The following is a 21,298-nucleotide window of genomic DNA, read 5'->3' on the forward strand; positions in this document are numbered from 1 at the left end:
CATAATCTTCACAAAAGTTTTTTACAAAAGTTTAAGCTATTGCCATTATAAATTACGATAACTTTTATTTAAGTATTAATTATTAAAAAATTAAAAGCCATTGTTATTTGTAATATCAATACATCTAAGTCACGTAAATACAACACACATAGTGCAGTACAAATGCTATAGGTGTGACAAACTGTTGGCATAGTAAATGACAACGCTATTAATTTCGCTATTTTCAAAACCAACACATAAATAAACAAGCACTGGCGTTGCCAATAGGTCTCGCAGTAGGAAAGTTGGAGCTATTACAATTGCAAATAACAATGCCTTTTATTTTTCTTTTCATTTTAAAAACATAAAGGGCTTTGTCATTTACAAAACCAATAGCTCAAACTTTCCTACTGCGAGACCTATTGGCAACGCCAGTGCTTGTTATCTTTAAAAGTTTTTAAATTTAAGCCAATCTACCACTACATTAGAGGTTTTTTCCTTCGTAAAGTGAGGTTGCGGCCTGCCACACCGTCCGCTGTGTCAAATTGTGCAGGCTGACGTCACTCCCTCCCCCCTCGAGTATACAGACCCCTCCCCATGGAGATTGGTTAGAAATACAATACTTTTAGCTGGAAAACAAAAGTGTGTTTCTCTGAAGTTTTAGGAAGCGAAATTGCCACAGCCCATTACAAAACTGTCACCTTTGTGAATTCTAAAGCTGAACAAGATGATGAAAGAACTTGCTATAAAAAGTAACTTTAAAAACGTGGTTGAAAACAATTAGAATTAAAAAAAATAGAAGGGAAAAATGTGTGTAAAAGAACGTATTTCACGGGCAGGGCTGGCGCAGAGGCTGCGAGTGGGGCACGTCGGAGAGTGACTAAGAAAGAGGCAGAGGAAGTGAGACAGGATGGAGAGAGGGTCAAGGCCGAGGAATAGGAAAGATAGGCACATGACGAAAGAGAAATTAGGGTAGACTGAAAGGAAAGAGGGGGGAGAGAAGGAAAAGTGAACAAATGCGTGCGCCGGGAAACTGAGCCATGAATAATTAGGGGAGGAGAAGCGGAGAAGCCGAGAAGCCGCAGAGCGCACGCTGGGCAAAGCCCTTTGATGTGCTGTGCGGGCGTTCAAAAAAATGCAATTAGGAGGGAGGGAGGCTGATGCGCGTGCTTGTTTGGTCACGTGATTCACGTGAACTTAAATAAAACCGCAGCGCAAGAAGCCCTTGGTTTGACGAGGATTTTGAGGACATGAATTCTCGCTCAACTCAATGCGCTTGCGCGCATTGATAGGTCGCGAGACCTAAAAAAGTGTCATTTACAATACCAATAGCTCAAACTTTCCTAATGCGAGACCTATTGCATTGCAAATACTTGTTTGAAGTAGAAGTCAGCTCAGCACTCTTGGAGGTATGCTGTTTCTTCGACACCTTAGCCTCAGGAGAAGATAAGTCAGTGTCAGCAGTCCTCTTCCTAGAGGACATAGTCTGGACAGAGGCAATACTCCCAACTTCAGAGAAGGGATTGTCCTGATCTTTAATCTTCTTTAGTCACAGAAGTAGATGCCCCTCTCTGTCCCTCAGAGTCTTTTGGGGGAAAGTTCTGCAGATCTTGCAGTCTCTCACCTGGTGGTCAGGATACAAGCAGTAAATGCACTTCTTGTGGGGATCTTCTGAAAACGGACGGAGCTTCCCACAAGATTCACAAGGCCAAAAGAGAAACTTCTTTGAAGAAGACAACATAAATTAAGAATTTTCAAAGAAAAAACTGAGAAGAACTGAGCAGAACTCAGGGAGACTCTCTTCACATGACGTGCGGTAGAAAATCTGAGAGCCTGAGCCTCTGAGGAGAACATTCTGGAGGGTGCTGTCGCCTTATTGGCTGTAGTTTTGACTAAATATAATGACTTGGACGAGTCATGCTAGTGGTCATTTTTTCCTATTGACTTCTAGCTATTTCAATTCCTGGTTCTAATCTACCTATGATGTACCTATGTTATGCATAATTATTACCATTTTTATGTACTGTGGGACTCCCACTTCGACGACGGGGAATGATTTAGGCATGTGAATCTATGCAAAATACCCCAATACTGGAGAATCCCAACTGCCCCCTCCACCTGAAAAATGTCCCTATCCTGTCTCCTGCCCTGAGCCCTACAACTCAGCCCCTTAAAAACTACTCTCACCCCAGTCCCCTCCTTGAGCCCTAAAACTAGCCCCCACCCCTAAAACCTAACCCCACCTACCCCAGCCGAACTGCCCCTCCCCTTTCCTGTCCCCTGCCATGAGTCCCAAAACTCCCAATCCCCCATTCCTGAAAACTCACCCAACGCCCCCACCCCCAAAAATACCCCCAACCGAAATAATCTGTTCCAGGTCGTCTTCCAAGGAGATGGTCTACTGCACCCAATAAGGTATATCTCTGAGGCCTAATGCGTGCTAGGCATTCCTGAGGATGACTCTCACAGTGCACCCAAGAAATCAGACTGGATCCTGACTAGGTGCACCTTTGAGTGGCAGCGGTCATCGAGACTACTGATGGGGCTGCGGCCTGAACCCAGAATTATCGCACAGGAGTGGAAGGCAGTTCTGGACAAACTGTCAGAGGAGATAAGCAGTCAAGAGGCTGGCCTGCATGGGTGACTGTTGGTGAGACACCTGACGGAGTGTCAGCATACATGTTAAAGCTGCTGGCCCAAGAGAGCCATGTTCGGGTGCGTGGTAAAGGATAGGGGGTCACTTGCATTTTTTTAATGGGTGAAGGCCACACTCCAGTATGGGCACTGTCAACTGGACATAACTGTTGCTGCCCATTATGAATGGATTTTCGTGACAGTTATAAAGTTCTTCTTTTGTTTTGGGTTTTGTTCAGGGTATACACTCATACAAATGCACCTTGTCTTGCAACACAACCCACTCGTGCAGCGCTCCACAAACCCTAGAATACCAACAGTGTGTTTTCTACCTGCTTTCCACCAGCTGCACTCAGGCAGCCTATAGGGAAGACATGGTGGTATCTAAACAGGGAAGACATGGTGGTATCAAATTCAATTTCATTGATATCAAAATAATCAGCCTCAATGTAAGAAGATTAAATAGCATGACCAAGAGGACTGCTAGCCTGTCCGTCCTGAAACACAACAGGGGAGATTTCAGTTTTCTCCAAGAGACACATCTCTGGACAAACGTAGGGCACAGACTGAAATCCAGTAGATTCCCACAACAACACTTGTCATCCGTGTCTGCAAAAAGGGAGGGGGTAGCTTTATTTCTTTCTCAAAATTTCTGAGGGGGTGTGATTTGTAAAATAGCTGAAATTAGAGGCAGGCTGGTTGCAACATATTCATATTCAGCTCTATGGTCAATGCCTCACAATAGCGGCTGTCTATGCCTCTAATGAGCACCAGGAACATTTTCTACCGGGTACTATCTCTGAGGTATTGCAAACTCTGGACCCAGCTATAGTTGTTGGGTCGACCTGAAATTGGCAATGAGCAATTTTTGACAGGTCTAGCCAACTCTTTGGCCATACAGGGGCCTTCTATATCAGAGGCTTGGCCTGGTTTGTCATGGAAGATTTGTAGAGACTTACAGACCCCAATCACAGGGACTACACCTTCTTCTCTGCTGCCCACAAAACACACCATTCGGTTAGATCATTTTCTGGGCACTTCAGCATTACAAGCAGAGGTTTGGAAAGTGCACACAGAACCTATGTTACTGTCAGACCATGCACCGTTGTCTATTGTCCTACGGGTGGATGGATTGAGCATGGTCCTTGAATCATAGAGACTGAGAGGTAGCAATATCCCTAAAAAATATAGCATTTGCACAGTCAATACATCTTTCTCTAATTACTTGCAGGACAACGACACGTACGTGACAGTATTTGACACACTTTGGGGAGCACTAAAGACAGTGATTTGGTGGAATTGATAGCTATGTCGGCTAAGGATAATTAGAGAAGAGAAATGAGAGGAGCTGGACTGCATGGTGAGGAAACTAGAAGCCATTCACAAGTGCACCAGAGCCCCAAGGGTCTGACGTAAATTAGACACGGCATGCGCTCACCTTAACTATTACATTTAGACAGGACGGGATCTGCCCTATATCTCCTCAAACACAAATTCTACATGATGGGCAATGCATGTGGCAAAAATGCTACAGCGTAGGTTGCACACTAAAGTGAACAACAATAGAGTATGCACCATCTTAAATACAGAGAGGACAGAGGTCTCCGCAACACACAGACAGCTTCAATATTTCGGGACTTCTACCAGACACTTTACTACTCCAAGGACCTGAATGACTGAAGCATTCCTGCATATCTGAAAGAGGTGCAAGTGGCTAAACTCACACTGGTCCAAACAGAAAACCTTGGAAAACCTATTAGGGTAGACGAAGTGATCTCCACCATACAGAGGCTATAACCTCTTAAATCTCCATGCGTTCATGGCTTCACAACACTCTTCCATAAATCTGTCTGCCGGACCCTAGCCACAGTCCTCGTCAGGCTCTTTAATTGATTCGCACACTGTGAGGTATTTACTCGATCCATGCTAGAGGTATCCATCACATGCCTTCCCAAGTCAGAGAAGAATAAATAGCTATGTAGCTCATACAGACCTATTTCCCAAGGTGACTTTCGTCACCATTAGCATTTGCTTTACCAAGGGAGCCACTGGCCCAAACCATCTAGACAGATCCAAGCATTACAGGAGCACGATTTGACGAAGAAACTCACATCAGATGACGTGACTGTGGCATTAACAGACCTTCTTGCCTCATTGCCTTCTCTAATAAAAGTTGTATCACTGTGGGGGTGTTTCTGGCTTTAACCACATCATTGGTAGTGAATATTCCCGCTGTGCGCTGGATTTCTCAAAATCCCATTGTTTGTGACAAGGTCAACTCGTCATAAGCACAGGGCAGGTAAAACCCATGATGAGTTGACCTTGTCACAAGCATGGAAGTAGTTAAAGGTAACCTACAGAAATCACAAGTACTAAACCTAACAGTCGCCCAGACTCATCAGTCTCACCCATGAGCCCAATGAGCAATCATATGGGCAGAGACTCCCATCCCACTTCTAGTCGTACAACTGTCCCCTACAGCCTCAGATACGGCCAAGATTCATTATCACTTCCTTCTCAGACAAGCAAAATCACATTTATCCAGCAGGAGCCAGAACAGAATCGCTTGGATAGTTAGAATTGCCACCTAAAAACGGACTATCTTGCCTAAAGTACTATTTGCGTTCTAATCCCATCCACTGAACCCTCCTCACAACGCCTTATAGACACTGCAAACAGAAAGTAACAGGTTCTTTTGGGGCGGAAGAGGCCCACAAGCACCGCAACTTTATTTATGGACCTACCAATGATGGAGGACAAGAAATGCCTGAATACACACAATACTATCAGACAGCACAACTCCAGTACATGGTGCAATGGGGCCGTGCAGAATCAGAAAAGCACTGGTGCTTCATGGATCAAGCACTTGCTGGAGTACACACACTTGGAGGGTCTCTTGGTTACAATGGAGGCATAGGCACTGAAGTTTGTACTCCACTCCTATAAACAGGACCACTCTGACAGTCTGCAACACTTCCTGTGAGTAAAGGGCTAATGTCATACCCATAGCCAAAGAACCCTATTTTTTTGCTAATCCAGACTTCACACTAGGCTTCCAAACGGAGTGCTTTCTGCATCCGCAAGTAGCAGGCTACAACAGAATTGCCAGTATGTTCAATACAGAAGGGATCATTACCTTTGACAAACTACATATTGAGTATGATGTCCCTGAGTCCAACCATATGCGATAAACACAGATCAGGATTTGGGTGACACATCATTCCATTACGCCTCACGCAAAGAGACTGATCCTCCTAAAGAACAAAGACAGTCGCTTGATAACAGAGCTATACACTCCCTTACCACAGCCCCCCCCAATAACTGAAAAATACAGAAAGGAAACGATGGGAAACAGATCTGGAGAGGACAATTACACACAAGGAATGGAAAGACAGTTTCCATCGCACAAGTCATGCAGCACGCAACACGTCTAGTAAAGACACTGCCACCAAGATTGTATCACAGCGTAGCAAAGAATGCTAGTAAGGCCACAAGGGTACTGGATCTCTGTTGCATTTGCTATGGAATTGCCAAAAACTGGTGGTGGGTTTTAGGTGATTGACAAATTTTTGATACACAGATTTAGCGCCTCCCAATATATGTCATATTAGGTTTGCCTAACCCATTAATATATTCACTGAAGTCTTTAAAAGGCCGGCAAATGGCATTAGCTTTTGGAAAGGCATTACAAGCTATCCTCTCCTTATGGGGCTCGGACAGAATCCCAAACTCCACGGCACGGCTTAACAAATATGGCACTTATTGAGCATGGAAAAGCTCACCTTCTCCGCAGAGGATAACACAGAAAATTACCATCCTGGCCCCCTTCATTAATCCCCTTTCATCTGAATTTAATGAGCCGACCTGACCAACATTTCTTAAACTATTACATCTGATTCTCCATTCATCAGGAGATTCGGAGGTCACTTGCTGATAGTGCGATAAGGTGCGAGTGGACTGCAGTACAGAGGGTCAACAGCCTTGGGATCCCATGGGACAGTGATACGGCAGTGACACCTAAGGTATGTTTTTGAATGAGTGTAAAGGGGTGGGCATCTGAGGGAGGAGGGTTGCTTATAAGTTATGAGTTCTTTACTCTTCCACTTGCGACAAAGGTAGCCAGGCTTTACATTGTAGGTGTGTAATGTCCTGTTTTCATCATCAAATTTAATAAACAGAATTGGGGGGAAAATTATATTCCTCAGGTGTATAAGTTTTGCCAACTCCCTTCAAATTCCACTGCTGCATTTCCGGCGATATTACCTGTGTCTGCCTTGTCTCCACTCATCCATATTGTTGTATTTGTATGCCCTTGAGATGGTGTAAACATTTCATTTATTCTGCCTGTAATCTAAAAGTGGAATATTTTAATGTTGCTTTCACATTTCCAGGCCCTCCCTCTGCTGGGTGTTTGAATGTCTCCGCCATGTCTTACCCATTTGTGAACTATTTTATTCATATCTGAAAAGCATCTATCTTTATGGGGTAATCACTGCCAAAACTGCTTCATCTTGGAAGCTCTCTGGAAAGTGGCCTCCAAAACTGGACTCACTAAGCCTTATGTGGCCTTGAGAACAGAATGTTCCTCAAAACAGAGTAGTATTCCAGAAGTACCTATACTCCATAGAAAGTTGGATTTTGCAGTGGGCTGCACTTGCTTACCTGCACCTCTTCTGCAGGATTCGCAGAACAGGCGTTGTCTGTCTCAGGAGATGCATTCCAGCAGAGCCTGTAGGAACAGAAGGGAGGATGAGAGAAGGGCATCATAGACGGAGGAGAGAAGAAATAAGTATACTGAATTGGGTCCCACACAGATCTAGCAGTAGACTGCATTTCAATCAAAACCAACATTCACGCACCGCTTCTCCAAATGTGCCTCAATTCTGATATGCAGAGCCTTTGCTATTTCAATACTTAGAGCTCTGACAAAGCACCTCAGTTCTAATCTGGGGTGACCCATTCTAATACAGTACTGGGACCCATAAATCTACCAATGAAACAAAATCCAACCTTCCAATTATTACCCGCCCCCCCTCTCCATTTAGGAAGAGAGACCTACAAGTAGTTCTCCCAATGCATCTTAATTTACACCTCCACCTAACTCCTGCTGTTCATGTACTTATTCCCACATTGCACCTCACTCCAGGTCTGTGTTTTCCTGTACTCTTTCGTACGACTTAATGGGGCTTTGGGTTGAGCAGGGTAACAAGAGCCTGATGCAGGACAGAGGTCTGCTGGGCAGGGGTTGGTCAGTTGGTACTTGAGGCTTGAAAGGCTTTAGGCAGTTGGGGGGGGGGGTAAAGCTGACTGTAGGGGCTAGGTAGAGTGTTGGTAGTAATTTATGCAGTATAGAGGTACTTAGTAGGCCAAGAAATACAGTGGATTTAGAATTAGAGTAGTGATGGTGTTTTTCAAGAGTAATGGCCAACAAAAAAGTTATAGAGGCACTTCAGAGTCTGCAGTAGGTGAGGAGGGCCGACTTAATAAAGGCGGGAGTGTTAGTAAACAAAAGATGATGGATGGAGTGCTGAAACTTTTCAACCACTCACCCCAGTCAAGAGATCTGGGTTTAATTTGTTGTCACTTTGCTCACTATGCCACCTCAGTTTGGACCCAGCCATATTCAAATCTGTCTTAACCCTGCTCCTCATGGGAGCAGTACAGCCTGAAATGCCAGGCCAGGTCCTCCCTGGACCAGAAACAAGTATCCTGGGACCAGTTTTGAGGTATCACCTCTCATCAGCCAGGCTATCTTGAATCCAGTGGCACAGCCAGAAAGGGACCACATCTGGGCATATCCTTGGCCACTTAGTGTTAGAGCAGGCTGGACTGCTTCAGGTGATACACTCAACAAGACACACGAGGTGGGGTGGAGATGGCGGCCACAGTACTGGCGTGCATGCCACCAAATGTCAAAGTGATATAATCACTGGCGAAGTCTACAGGTCTTGCCTATGCTAGAGCTACTGGCTTTGCCAATGTGTTTTAGCCATGTTGTACACCAGCGTGGGTAAAAAAAAGTTAGTGGTGTGGAGTGTCGTACAATGGAATGGCAAAGTGTGGAGTGAAATGGCAGTGTCTTGTATTGACGTGGCATAGTGTGAAGCTGAGTAGAGTGTCATACACTGGAGTTGCATGGAGTAAAGTGGGCTGGTGTAGAGTGGGCTGGCAAGGAGTGTTGCAGAGTATAGTGGCTTTGAATTCAGCTGCATAAACTGCAGCATCATAGAATGCAATGCCACAGATTGGAATACAGTGGTGCAGTGTGGAGTGGCGCAGAGTGTGGTGCAGAGCAGAGTGGCTGAGAGTGCAGTGGCGGAGAGTGCAGCAGTGTAGAGTGGTACAGAGTGGAGTGGCAAAGAGTTGAGTGAGGGCAGTGACGCAGAGTAGAGTCAAGTGGAACAGACTGTAGTGGCGTAGGGTGGTGCAGAGTATAGTGTAGTAGTGGGCAGTGACAAAGTGCAGTTGTGTAGAGTACAGTGGCTAAGAGTAGAGTAGCATAGAGTGTGGGGGCTTTGAGTGGAGTGGTGCTGAGTGGAGTAGAATGGCGTGGAGCACAGTGGTGTAGAGTAGATTGTTTCAGAGTAGAGTGAAGTGGCATGGAGTTGTGCAGGGTAGAGTGCAGTTGCGCAGAGAGGCATAGAGTGTAATGGTGTAAAGTAAAATGGTGTTCAGTGCAGTGGCATAGAGTGCAGTGGTGCAGAGTAGATTAGAGTGGCGTACAATAGATTGCCACATAGTGCAGGGACATAGATTTGAGTGTTACAGAGTAAAGTGCACTGGTGTAGAGTATATTGGCAGAGTGCAGTGTTGCAGAGTGGCGTAGAGTACAGTGGAATAGAGTGGAGTTGTGCAGACTAGAGTAGATTTGTGTGGGCTAGACTGGAGTGGTGTTGAGTGCCATGGTGTAGAGTAGGGTGGCAAAGAGTAAACTGGCATACAGCAGAGTGGTCAGGGTAGAGTAGTGAGGCTTAGTGAGAAGTGGCACAGTGAGCTGTGGCATAGAGAGGTGCAGAGTGCAGTGGTGTGGAGTGGTGTAAAGTGAAGTGGTGCAGTGTAGACTGGAGTGTAGAGTGGTAGCGCACTGCCATTACAGACAACATATTTTCAATTGAAATGATCATTACATTTGCAGACATACAGTTTTACTAATAAAACAGACAGTGCACACACGAAAATGTGTGGAAATTGCATTACATAGTGTAATTATTTGTTTTGATCATATTAAAGTATTTGTTTCCAACACACTTCAGAAATAACAAAAAATGAGCTTGATTTGTGTTCCCAATTCTGATATATTCAGAAATACTTACACAGTTCACTTAAACGTTATGTGCTAGAAAAAAAACTCTTTCCTACTCCCAGTATCCCGCAAGATTGTCACATAAATCCTCTCCCTTTAAAGTCAGAAAAAGAAAAGATAACAAGCGCCCTCGGAAGACAGCCACTGATGCACGGCAAATGTGACACGATAAGATCATGATTTACAGGCCTGTTACAGAAAGGGAGTTTGTGGAAGAATACAGTAAATACGCTTTAGGGAATGGGTGGGACGAACTGAACCCGGGCAGCCTAAAGCAAATAAAGCCAGTATATATAGGAAGCCAGAAAATGTGAGTCACAAACCACAAAGCCAATGATAATCAACGGGTGAAATGCATTCCAGGGTCAACTTTTCTGAAAGCCCTACACAATGTCTTTAGCAAACGGTACTCTACGACCTAAAAAGGGCCTCACTGTAAAGCTGGAGTGAACTTCTGAGGCCGAACAGGCTGGAGGGAGGAGTAAAGTAAAAGATGTAGAAGTCCACCCTACAGGGGCAGACGGACCCTGCAGGGCCATCGCACACTTGCCCAGGGGATTAAAAGTCTCAGTGGAGTTGGGGGAAGTCATTCAGACTTTGCTGCAGCGGTTTGCGAGGCTGCGGAGTGCCTATTACGGCCGGTTTGATGAAGGCAAACAGGGGTCTGGGCAACAATGTCACATACTGGGGGATAGGGGGTGAGGTTAGGGGGGGGTTACAAAATCTTTCTGCCACGCTATAGGTGGAGGTCAGGACAAAGACGATGAGGGGAAAAGAGGGAAGGAAAATTGGGTGGCACCCTGCAAAGGAAGGTGGGTCTTCTTACCGGATGAGGAAGCAGAGGGCAGCATACATGGTCAGATGCAGCAGTTTTTAGGTGGCAGAAAGGTCAGACAGGCCTGGAAAACTTTATGTCTCATGTGGGTGGCATGAAAGCGTTGTTGGATCATCATTGAGAGGAGCATGGTGTTCTTTGAGCAGCCCCCTTGTGTAAACTTGTGTGCCTGGAGGACCATGATTTTGATGCTAGGGCTATTGGAGACGGGGAGAGGTCAAGCATGAATGCTAGTCAGGTGGGAGCAGGGCCATGGGGGCCTAGCTAGGACAACATTGAATTGGACTAGGAGGAGGAAGAGGAGCTGGAGGATGGCGAAGTAATAGACAAGGAAGTGGAGGCACGTGTGAAAGAGCAAGAATGGCACTGGTGGGTTGATGATTTTGGAAAAGATCGAGTGAGGTTGGAGCTAACAGAGAAAATGTGTGTATTACAGGAAAAAGCAGTACAGAGGAAGATATCTATAAAGGTGGCAAGTAAAACTATGGCTGAGTAGACGGTTTCGGACCAGGCCCCCATCCTATGGCCAGGTGGGAGACATACAGGTCAAGTGAACAGAGCAGTAGGTTCTGTAGGGGTTGGGGGAGATGGTGGAGGGGAACAGGAATATCTACATTGGGGGAAGATAAATACGTGGTGGATTAGGGTACAGTGACTGAGGACAACAAAGACTGCCAAAACAGTAAGTTGAGATGAAAAAAGGAGGCAGTAAGAGCGTAGCAAGAAGGTACAGGAGTCAGGACAAGATCAGTTAGAGAGTAAGGGGGTCACACATAAGAAGCTAAGGGCATTACGATACTTGGGAGCATATCTGAAGACGGTGAACAAAGAAAGGATCTGGAGAGGAGAGTATATGGAGGTTTAGGCTCTTGCATGGTGAGGTACATGTGAGAGACAGGCCAAAAGAAGAGGAATGTGAGCTGGTGTGGCGCCTGAAAGTGCCAGTGACCACAGACAAATGGACGGCAACCTTTTTAATCAACACCAGCGTATACTGTGAGCAATACCTATAGCAATGCATTGCTATCTTTAAGTATATGAACTTAATAAGGAAGGATCAAATAACATTTGGGGGCCTAGCATGGGAATGTTACGACAAGGAATTTAGGGCGAGACTGGCAGCAGATGCAAAAAGGAAATGGCAGGGGTTAGATGATGTGTGGGTCCATACTATGGCACCAAGTACGCCTGCACCAACAACCTAAACAGAAAGTGGACTGCTGACGATTTATTGGTCCCTAAGAGAGTGTTCCACCCAGACACGGATGGGTACAGCAAACAGTGCAGCTGAAGCACCAGGATGACAAGGCATCAGTGGAAGTTAAAACAAAGGGCACTGCATTCAGGAGTACTGCTGCTTCAGTCGTGATGGTTCACTGTACAATGGCTGGCACCCAGGTACACACTATATGCCTGTGGGCCCTTCACAACTGGGACAGGGATGGCTTGGGGCAGCTTCCACACAAAGGGGAGTGCCAAAAGAAGCAGGGAGGCCTCCCTTTTGCAGAGGAAAGGGTCATATGCCAACTAACCTGTAGAGGCTGCAGGTTAGGTTACAAGCATGTGACAAAAAGAGGAGGCAGAGTTGCGGTGGCAAGAGTTATTGTTTGGTTTTAAGTTGAGTGACAGTGGACCTACAGAGGCTTGTTGGGAGGAGAACTTTTGTTCCGCTAAGGCTTTGTCTGAAGTGATATGGGCTAAACTGATGAAATAGGAAAGGAAAGGGCAAATGGAAGGACTGTTTCGTTGGCCTTTACAGTACTAAATTATCTCTTTCCTTTATGAGTTGTCCCAAAAAAAGAAAAAAGTGAGTACATATTGATTCAATATTTATCATGGTCAGAGGGCAGCTCAGTACATGATCGTATAGCACATGAGCGGACAAAGGTGATTTATGCCTTTAGTGATGTGGAATTTAAACTGGTTGCAGAGGCAAGGACGATAGCCTCCATGGCTACATCAGACATCAAGATGGCCCCCTTTCAGCTACTGACGGTGCACCCGGAGGACTTCCATTTGTTGGAAATTTCGTTTCAGGGAAAGTTCTATTGTGCACAAAGCACTGCCTATGGGATGTTCAATTTCTTGTGTTCTTTCTTTTTAAAGTTCAGTTGTTTTCAACAAGGGACCTTTGAACAATCTATAGGAAACGGGGCAGGGATTCATTATTGGGATGATGTAGGGTCTCATAACCAGCACTGTGTACCAAAATGCTTTCTGTTTTCCAAAGGCAGATATTGGAGCTCCACTAGCCCCTCAGACAACAGTGTGACCACAGAGGGTGTTGTCATATGACGGCACTGAGATGGATGCCAGGCGGCCCGAAGAAAAAAAGAGGACATTGTCAAAGTTGCTGGATAACATGTTACCCAGAAGAAAGGCTACAATGATGGAAATACAAGTCTTGCCAGGAGCCTTGAATTTCGCCTTTGAGTGAAGGCAGGGCGCACATTCTGCAGGAGGTTAGGCTTGGAATTGAAAAGCAAACAGTTGCCTCACCACAGAGTAAGGCTCTCGGCTGGAGTTAAGGTCAATTTGAGCCTTAGCAAGGTTTTCTTGGAAAGACTTAATGGTATACCATTGCAAGGCAGTAGGGGCGAGACGGAATTGTCCATTCAGAAATGTTCAGAAGCTGCAGGTGGGGGGTTGGCCTCTACTGACAAGGGAAGAGGTGTGCAGAGGAGCAGCCAGACAGCTGGAATCAAGGAGGGCGCCACTTCACATTCCTGGAAATGTTCAAGCTGGTGCTGGAGGTGGCCTTGTGGGGAAGCCTTTTCAAAACAGTAAAGTGTCCTTCAACAGGCAGTTCACAAGGGATGCTAAAGTTCTACAACTGTTGAGTATGTACATACTTGGCACATCATTGAAGTTGACAATGACACTGTGGATGCTTGATCTCATTCACAGTGGAGGACTTTCAGTGAGCTCATGCTGGAGGTGGACAGGTAGAAAACGTACATGCCACTGAAACTCTGGGAAGCAGCATTTGCAGACTGATGAATCTGACTGAAGGATCACTGGGACTAACCGCGTGAAAGGCCTATTGGCAATCATGGCTCGAGTTCAGGAGAACACAAGAGTGAAAATAGTGGGGATGGGGAAGGTATAATGATGTAGTTAAGTTCATTATGGCTATGACTGATAATAGGTTATCTCCAGGATCCATAGCTGGGAAGCCGGGGAGTGGCCTTTTCCCGGAAAATGTTTTGAGGATACGAGCCATCAGCGGGTGAGTTTGGAAAAAGGATCCTGGAATGGTGGGTTAGAGACAGGGGTGTTGGACAGAGAATACAGAGGCAGATTACGCTGCAATTGCTCAAAAAGACCGTTTTGTTGTTGGGTTCCAAACTTCAGAGATTTTAGGGGGGCAAGAAAGAGAGGGTTTTGGTGTGCTCAATGTGGTGGAGCGATGGGACAGGCTGGGTCCTACTAGGTTCAAAATTACTGACAAAGGGAGAACACAATTCTTCAAAAATCCGGAGATCTGTCCAGTTACCTAAATGGCCCGACTCAGCAGGAAATGGCAACAGCGAATACACTGTCGAGCAAGAGAAGAGCTTCACCAGAGCTACGAGTGGAATAAAGTCTCCAGCCACAACAAGAAAGTGGCAAACACAACAGACAAAAACAGCCGGAATCAACAATTTATCAACGGTCAAACCGTTCTACCTCAGACCTACCAATTCTACCTCATAATAACTCCTAGCGGCTGACCACAAGGGCTCTAACCAGAGAACAGATAAAACGAGCACACCAAGCGATTACAAGCAAAAGGTCAACACAGTCAACTAATAGGTCACTAAAGAGCCAACAGGAGTACTGAATGAAGTAACTTTAATGAACAAAGCATATACATTATGATAACAAGACCTACCTCATGGAACATGCCTAAGCAGACCCTATCGAAACCCAGGCACGCCAAAGATACTAAGATAGGGTGATGGAGGCCAGGACAGCGGAGTCAAAAGGAGGAGTGCCTTAACCCAGCAGTCAATGGGGAGAAACATAACCACGAGGGACTAAGTCTTTTACATATCCTTTCTATATACACCAAAGAGGGCAGAGGGAAGAGGCCGCTAATTAGGCAATTAAGTGTTTAGAACTAGAAGCACAGTCTGAAGTAAAATTTGTACAACCATAGAGAACTAGTATATCCCGGGGAGGGGGCGGGGCGGGCGGGATCTTGCTGTCGCACGTCTACAACACGATGGAGGGGGAGGGAGGGTGGAAGGGGGGGAGTTTGTCCTTTCAGTCCTGTACGTCTATATTGTTTTGTCCATGTCAGTGTCCATGTGGTGTCTTTGTGTAGTCCGTTCAGTGCGATTTGGCTATCTCGATCATCTACTCCGACACTTTCCACTAGGATCAAAGTGTCAATGCATCTCTGCCACCAGCTCATTACTGAATCCAAAACAAGGGAAACACACAGAGGGAGGGGGGTGAGAAGGAAAGCGAGGCCCGCACACAGAAAACCATGACACATAATAACAACACAGCTACGCCTCATAATAACAACACAGCCTTGCTAGCAGACCTGAAGATAGTTTCCCTCAACGTGAAGGGCTTAAACCACCCCATCAAGAGAAAAAAGATTTTAGACTACCTAGCGAAGACCAAAGCGGATGTTATACTTCTACAAGAAACCAAACTCTCCATGGAAGATTCAGCCAAACTTTGGGCTAGATGGATAGGAGGGGTAGCCTGCTCACCAGCAATAGAGACGAAGCGAGGAGTTATCACACTGGTAAACAGAATTCAAAGATAACCATTGAAAACCAACAGCATGACGAGGAAGGTAGTCTGCTAAAAACACACTTGAGGAGGGGTGACAAAACTATACTGGTAGCTAACATATACGCCCCAAATACAGATGGCACGGTATTCTGGGAGGCAAACTCCCCAAATGACATGACAATACTGGCAGGAGATTTCAACCTGGCACTAGACTACACGCTAGACAGACAGTCGTTGTCCCACGCCCTGCCCCCAGCCTCACACAACACTCTAAAGAACATATGCAATAGATTCAAGCTGAAAAACCCATGGCGACTTCAACATCCCGACACCAGAGACTACACTTTCTACTCAACCCCGCATAACTCCTACAGTAGAATAGACTACATTCTCATCTCAGGCTCACACACACACTTAATAGAGCACACGCATATAGCGGCAAGAACAATTTCTGACCACTCATGTATTAGCCTACAACTAGCGAGGCGCCACAACGAAAACCCCACCCGCAGATGACGGTTCAACAAAGCAGTCATGTAGTCATGGCAAGACAAGACGACAAAACTAGAATAGAGGAAGCCATCAAGGATTACATTAGGGAAAATGATACACCAGACAGACCCCAAATCCCTGTGAAACGCACCCAAAGCGACAGTTAGGGGGACACGAATAGATATCAAAGCCAGACGAGACAAGGAGGCAAAATAACACCTAGACCAATTAGAAGGAGACATTAAGCGCCTAGAAACAATACACATCAGTGATACTAGGAACCCCAACTCCCTAAATGAGCTCACAGGAAAAAGTATGAATACAACAAAATCCTGATTGAACGAGCTGGACTGTGGATAAAAAAATACAAGCAAATCAACGTATGCGAGGCAAACAAGGCGGGAAAGTCTTAGCGTCATACCTTAAGCACAAACAGAGACAACACACCATCTCATCCATCACAGACTCGAGCAACAACACGCACACCCACCACAAAGACATACTACGCACGTTCAGGGACTTCTACCAAGATCTTTACAAAAGAGACAAAACTCTAGACCAGGAGGGATGCAATGCATACCTAGACAGACTAAACCTGCCCAAGATATCAAACGAGGAGGCCCTGTCGCTAGGACAAGAAATAAAAACGAAGGAAATAGAAATGGCGGTCAAGTCCCTTAAGGACAAAAAAGCTCCAGGACCAGATGGATACACAGCCTCCTTCTAAAAAACCTTCCAAACTCAGCTACTCCCAATCATGAAAAAAGTCTTTAATCACTGCGAGAGGGAGGGGGTGGTAACGCAATCCATGACGGAAGCAAACATAATAGTCATACCCAAATAAGGCAAAGACACACAGCGGCCCCAAAACTACAGACCCATCTCACTTAACACAGACTGCAAGATTTATGCCAAAATCCTGGCCACAAGAATAAACAATGTTCTCCCTCAGCTGATTAACAACACACAAGTACGTTTTATGAAATCACGCATGTCCTATGATAACGCAAGACTCCTTTGCCATGTTCTTCCAAATCTACTAAACCGACGGTAGCAATCACGCTAGTCGCAGAGAAAGCCTTTGACAGAGTGTCCTGGCACTTCCTCGAACAGACCATGCGAGCATACAACCTGGGAGAAAGTTACACAAGGAAATTAATGGCACGGTATAAAACCCCCAAGGCACAGATAGCTATAAATGGGACAAGTTCACACAAACTCAATCTTCAACGTGGGACAAGACAAGGTTGCCCCCTATCCCCCGCGCTGTTCCTATTGGCACTCGATCCCCTGTTTTTATTGTCTTTGCCTGTGGTTCTTACAGTTAAAAATTGTAGTATTAGCCTGCCTGTAATTGAATATTTGATCACCTGTGTTGTGTTTTAAACTTGTGGCTTTCCCTGCTCAAGATTGCCTCCATTTAGCGTGTTGAATTGTGGGATTTGCAGTCCAACCTCTGTAGTTTGTCCCTCTCATTCCTTGGTGACAATTCTGTTTTCCCTCCAAATTTCTCCTTGGCTCTGTGCTAAGTCCTGTATGTTAAAACAGTGCACTCCCAGCCACCATTTTGTGTTCACAAGCCAGTGAGACCAGCCCCCCTCCCCCCCCCACCCCAGCAACAGGGATTTTCTACATCAGAGGGTGCTTCTGTGAGCTGTTTAAACTGTATTTACTAGGGCCTGTGCACTTCGTTTTTTGGCCAGCAGAGGACGTAAAGTTTTATTCAAACAGTATTGTTAGATTTCAAGTGAGTGAAGCCCTTACCTGCTGAAGTCCAAAGTGTGGATTGAGCCTGTCTGTCTCCTAGGAGATTCTGAACAGGAGAAGCAGCTTCCAACTCCCTGGCTAGCAAACCTTGTCTGAGGTCGCTGGGACCTTATATGGTCTGCTAGTGGTTGGTACATGTCTACACTGATTGGTGGTTGTACCTGGTGTTTCTATTGGATTAGGGTTAATGTCCCCATTGGTTGGGTGTTTGAGGGTTCTGATTGCTTTCTGGGTCTGTGATTCAATCATTGTAGGGTTGGGACTAGGGCTAGGGTTAGGATTTCTATTGGAAGTAGGGACTAGGGCTTCCTATGTTATTGGTTGTTGGGAGTAGGGTGGGACTAGGGCTAGGGTTAGAACTTTAATTGGAAGTAGCGATTAGGGCTTGTGGTGTGATTGGTTGCTGGACTAGGTGTGGGTCTTGGAGTAGGGTTAGGCTTTCTATTTGAAGTAGGGACAAGGGCATCCTATGTTATTGGTTGTTCGGAGTAGGGAGAGACTAGGGCTAGGGTTAGACCTTTATTTGGAAGTAGCGATTAGGGCTTCTGGTGTGATTGGTTGCTGGACTAGGTGTGAGACTTGAAGTAGGGTTAGGCTTTCTATTGGAAGTAGGGACTAGGGCTACCTGTGCCATTGGTTGCATGGACTTGTTTTGGGACTACTGGTAGGGCTAGGGCCTTTATTGGACGTAAAGATCAGGGTTTTTGAACTGATTGGATGCTTGGACTAGGGCTAAGATTGGCTGTAAGGTCCTGTTCTCCTATTGGTTCTAGATTTTAGGGCTAGTGTTGTGATTGGATAGTGTTAGGGTTAGGGTTCCCATTGGCTGAAGGGGTCACTTGATAACTAGGGCTATATAAAAAGGCCAGGGTTAGGGCGTCTCAGCACGGGCATCGAGCCTAAGGGCAGAGAGGACAAGGGCAGTTGTCTGTTAGAGCCTGTTCGAGACTGGTCGGGACTAGGGCCAGAAATGCTGCCCTTTTTCTCATTTAGCAATACCCAGCCCACACAGTCCACAAACAGAGCAACTCACTCACACCAAATGTACACCACGCACAACACTATGCACAGATTAATGTACCAGCATGCACTACAAACTCAACCAAACCACATCTACATACCCTACTATCCCAACTACCACACATATCCACCATCACCTACAAACTGTACACAACTCTATCCTATACCACTAACCAATACACTCATCCGTAACACAACGCCAATCAACACCATACATAACTACATCCCATTCAGACACTCTCCCTGCTGTAATTACACCTAACAGACCACTTTTTATCACTAACAAACATATAATCATCCTTCCATCAGTTGTCCAACAAACACCTTCCTCTCCGTTCTACCATAATAACACTAACACACAACACACACACTGCACACCACCACACTTTGTAACTCTTGCAACAAACCAGTCTAAGATAAACACTCTCACCTCTACTTCATTCTCTCCTACACACAACATACACTCTACTCATAAACACATCACCACCCCGCTACATCACAACCTCCTCTCACAAACAATACTACACAACCAAATCCATTGCATGAAACATATACATCAGCACCCTTTTTCACTACTACTCAAAAGCAAAACATATCACACACACCAGCACAACAAGATCTTCAAAGCGCAACACCTCATAATACTTACCATCACAAAATACAAACATATACCCACCTTTCAAACCACACAAAGGACCAAACTCCAATGCCAAGCTTTCACACTTCCACCACACCTAACACAGATACAGAAATACAGCACCTCTCTTCTAACCGCCTCTCATCCATTGGACAGTTTAGAACATTACTACATGATCCACATGCTGCTCCACCTCCCCTGACTCATACACCTTCCGCCTTAAACACACGCAAAAAATATAAACAACATGCCACACCTCACAACTTTGCTTCCCCATGTCTACTTCACAACAATGTTACACCACAAAAGCAATACAGCAATCCAACTCACTCTCAAACACCATCTCCAACACATACACATGCAGACCCATCAAAATGCCTTCTTAGCACGCTGGATGAGGAACACGATACAGAACAGCTACACGATTGCTATCCTAATACAGCTAATACCAGCACTAAAAACACACCTGCTAAAAACCCACACAATACTGATCACTCTTCTACCTCTTCAGAAAACTACTCAAGATTTGGCTCTTCCCCACATAAGCACCATACGCAAAAAGAAATTGACAGCATATCCCTCTGTATACAACCATTTTTAGGTCTTGCGACTTATCAATGCGCGCAAGCGCATTGAGCGTAGCGAGAATTCATGTCCTCAAAACGCTCGTGAAACCAAGGGTTTCGTTCGTGCGGTTTTGTTTAAGTTCACGTGAATCACGTGACCAAACATGCACGCGCATTCACGGCCGCACAGCACATCAAAGGGCTTCGCCCATCGTGTGCTGTGCGGCTTCTCCTCCCCTAATTACCAGCTTCCCCCGTGTCTCCCTTGTGTGCTTCTTTCGTAGGCTCTCCCGCCCCCATCCGGCTTCCCTCCGGCCATTTGGCACACTCCTTGTTTACTTAGATTTTACTTCAGTCCTTGCACGTTTGAGCATTTAGATAAAATGTACCAGCTCCGTCATTACCTAGGTCCATTTTAAAGTGCAGCTCACAGTAGTTATTTTTTTGTCGATTCTCGGAGTGAAAGCTTTTTTCGAAGGACATTTGTTAGCATTCTGATGATGATCAAACGGCTACCACAGAGCCTGGAAAGCTGTGCCACCGACACATTTACACCTCACCTCATAAAGCAGAGTGCACACCAGGCAGTCTTACACTGCACCGTGCAGCCATCGCACATGCTGCCTCCTCCCCAATCACTGTACACAGCATAGTGCACAATAGATGGTCTCAACACTGCACCATGCAGCAAACACACAGGCTGTCTCCGCCCAACCACCTCAAAAGGCACAGTGCACAACCGGCAGTCTCACACTGCAACATGCAGCCATTGCTCAGCCCAATCACTGTACACTGCCCTATGCGGCCATCGCACAGGCTGTCTCCTCCCAATCACCGTCCACAGCACAGTGAACAAGAGACAGTCTAAACACTGCACCATGCAGCCATCGCCCCACCCAATCGCTGTACACAACAGTGCACATGAGGCAGTCTCACACTACACTAGGCCGTCATATCTCGCACAATCACTGTAGATAGTACAGTTTACATGAAGCTGTCTCTTCGACCAGTCCCTGTATACACTCATCATACAAGAGACAGTCGTCACATCTACATAATTACCCTTATATAGTCAATCTACGTCCGACACTGCTGCCGAGGTTTACAAGACACGGTCCGTCGCCCTATTGACTCCACCGAACAAAAAGACAACACAAGCCTGTCTGCAGAGGCACGCCATTGCACAAGGACACAATACACAAGCCTGTCTGCAGAGGCACGCCATTGCACAACGACACAATACACAAGCCTGTCTGCAGAGGCACGCCGCAGCACAACCACCTTTAAATGCACATTCTCCAGGCGGGGCCTCTGCACAAAGAGACAGTCGG

At 45.8% G+C, this 21,298-nt stretch overlaps 1 protein-coding gene across 2 annotated transcripts in view; it reads right to left on the reverse strand.

Moving 5' to 3' along the window:
* SUOX (sulfite oxidase) overlaps positions 1-21,298 on the reverse strand; it is a 345,156-nt gene that overhangs the window by 181,571 nt on the left and 142,287 nt on the right. For both annotated transcript variants that reach the window (XM_086963912.1, XM_086963911.1), the window contains exon 2: positions 7,276-7,342. In XM_086963912.1, the coding sequence (XP_086820038.1) occupies positions 7,276-7,331 (56 nt within the window). In that variant the 5' untranslated portion in view covers positions 7,332-7,342. The remainder of the gene's footprint in view (positions 1-7,275; positions 7,343-21,298) is intronic.

This window comes from Lissotriton vulgaris, chromosome 1_1, assembly GCF_964263255.1.
Source record: "Lissotriton vulgaris chromosome 1_1, aLisVul1.2, whole genome shotgun sequence".
NCBI lineage: Eukaryota > Metazoa > Chordata > Amphibia > Caudata > Salamandridae > Lissotriton > Lissotriton vulgaris.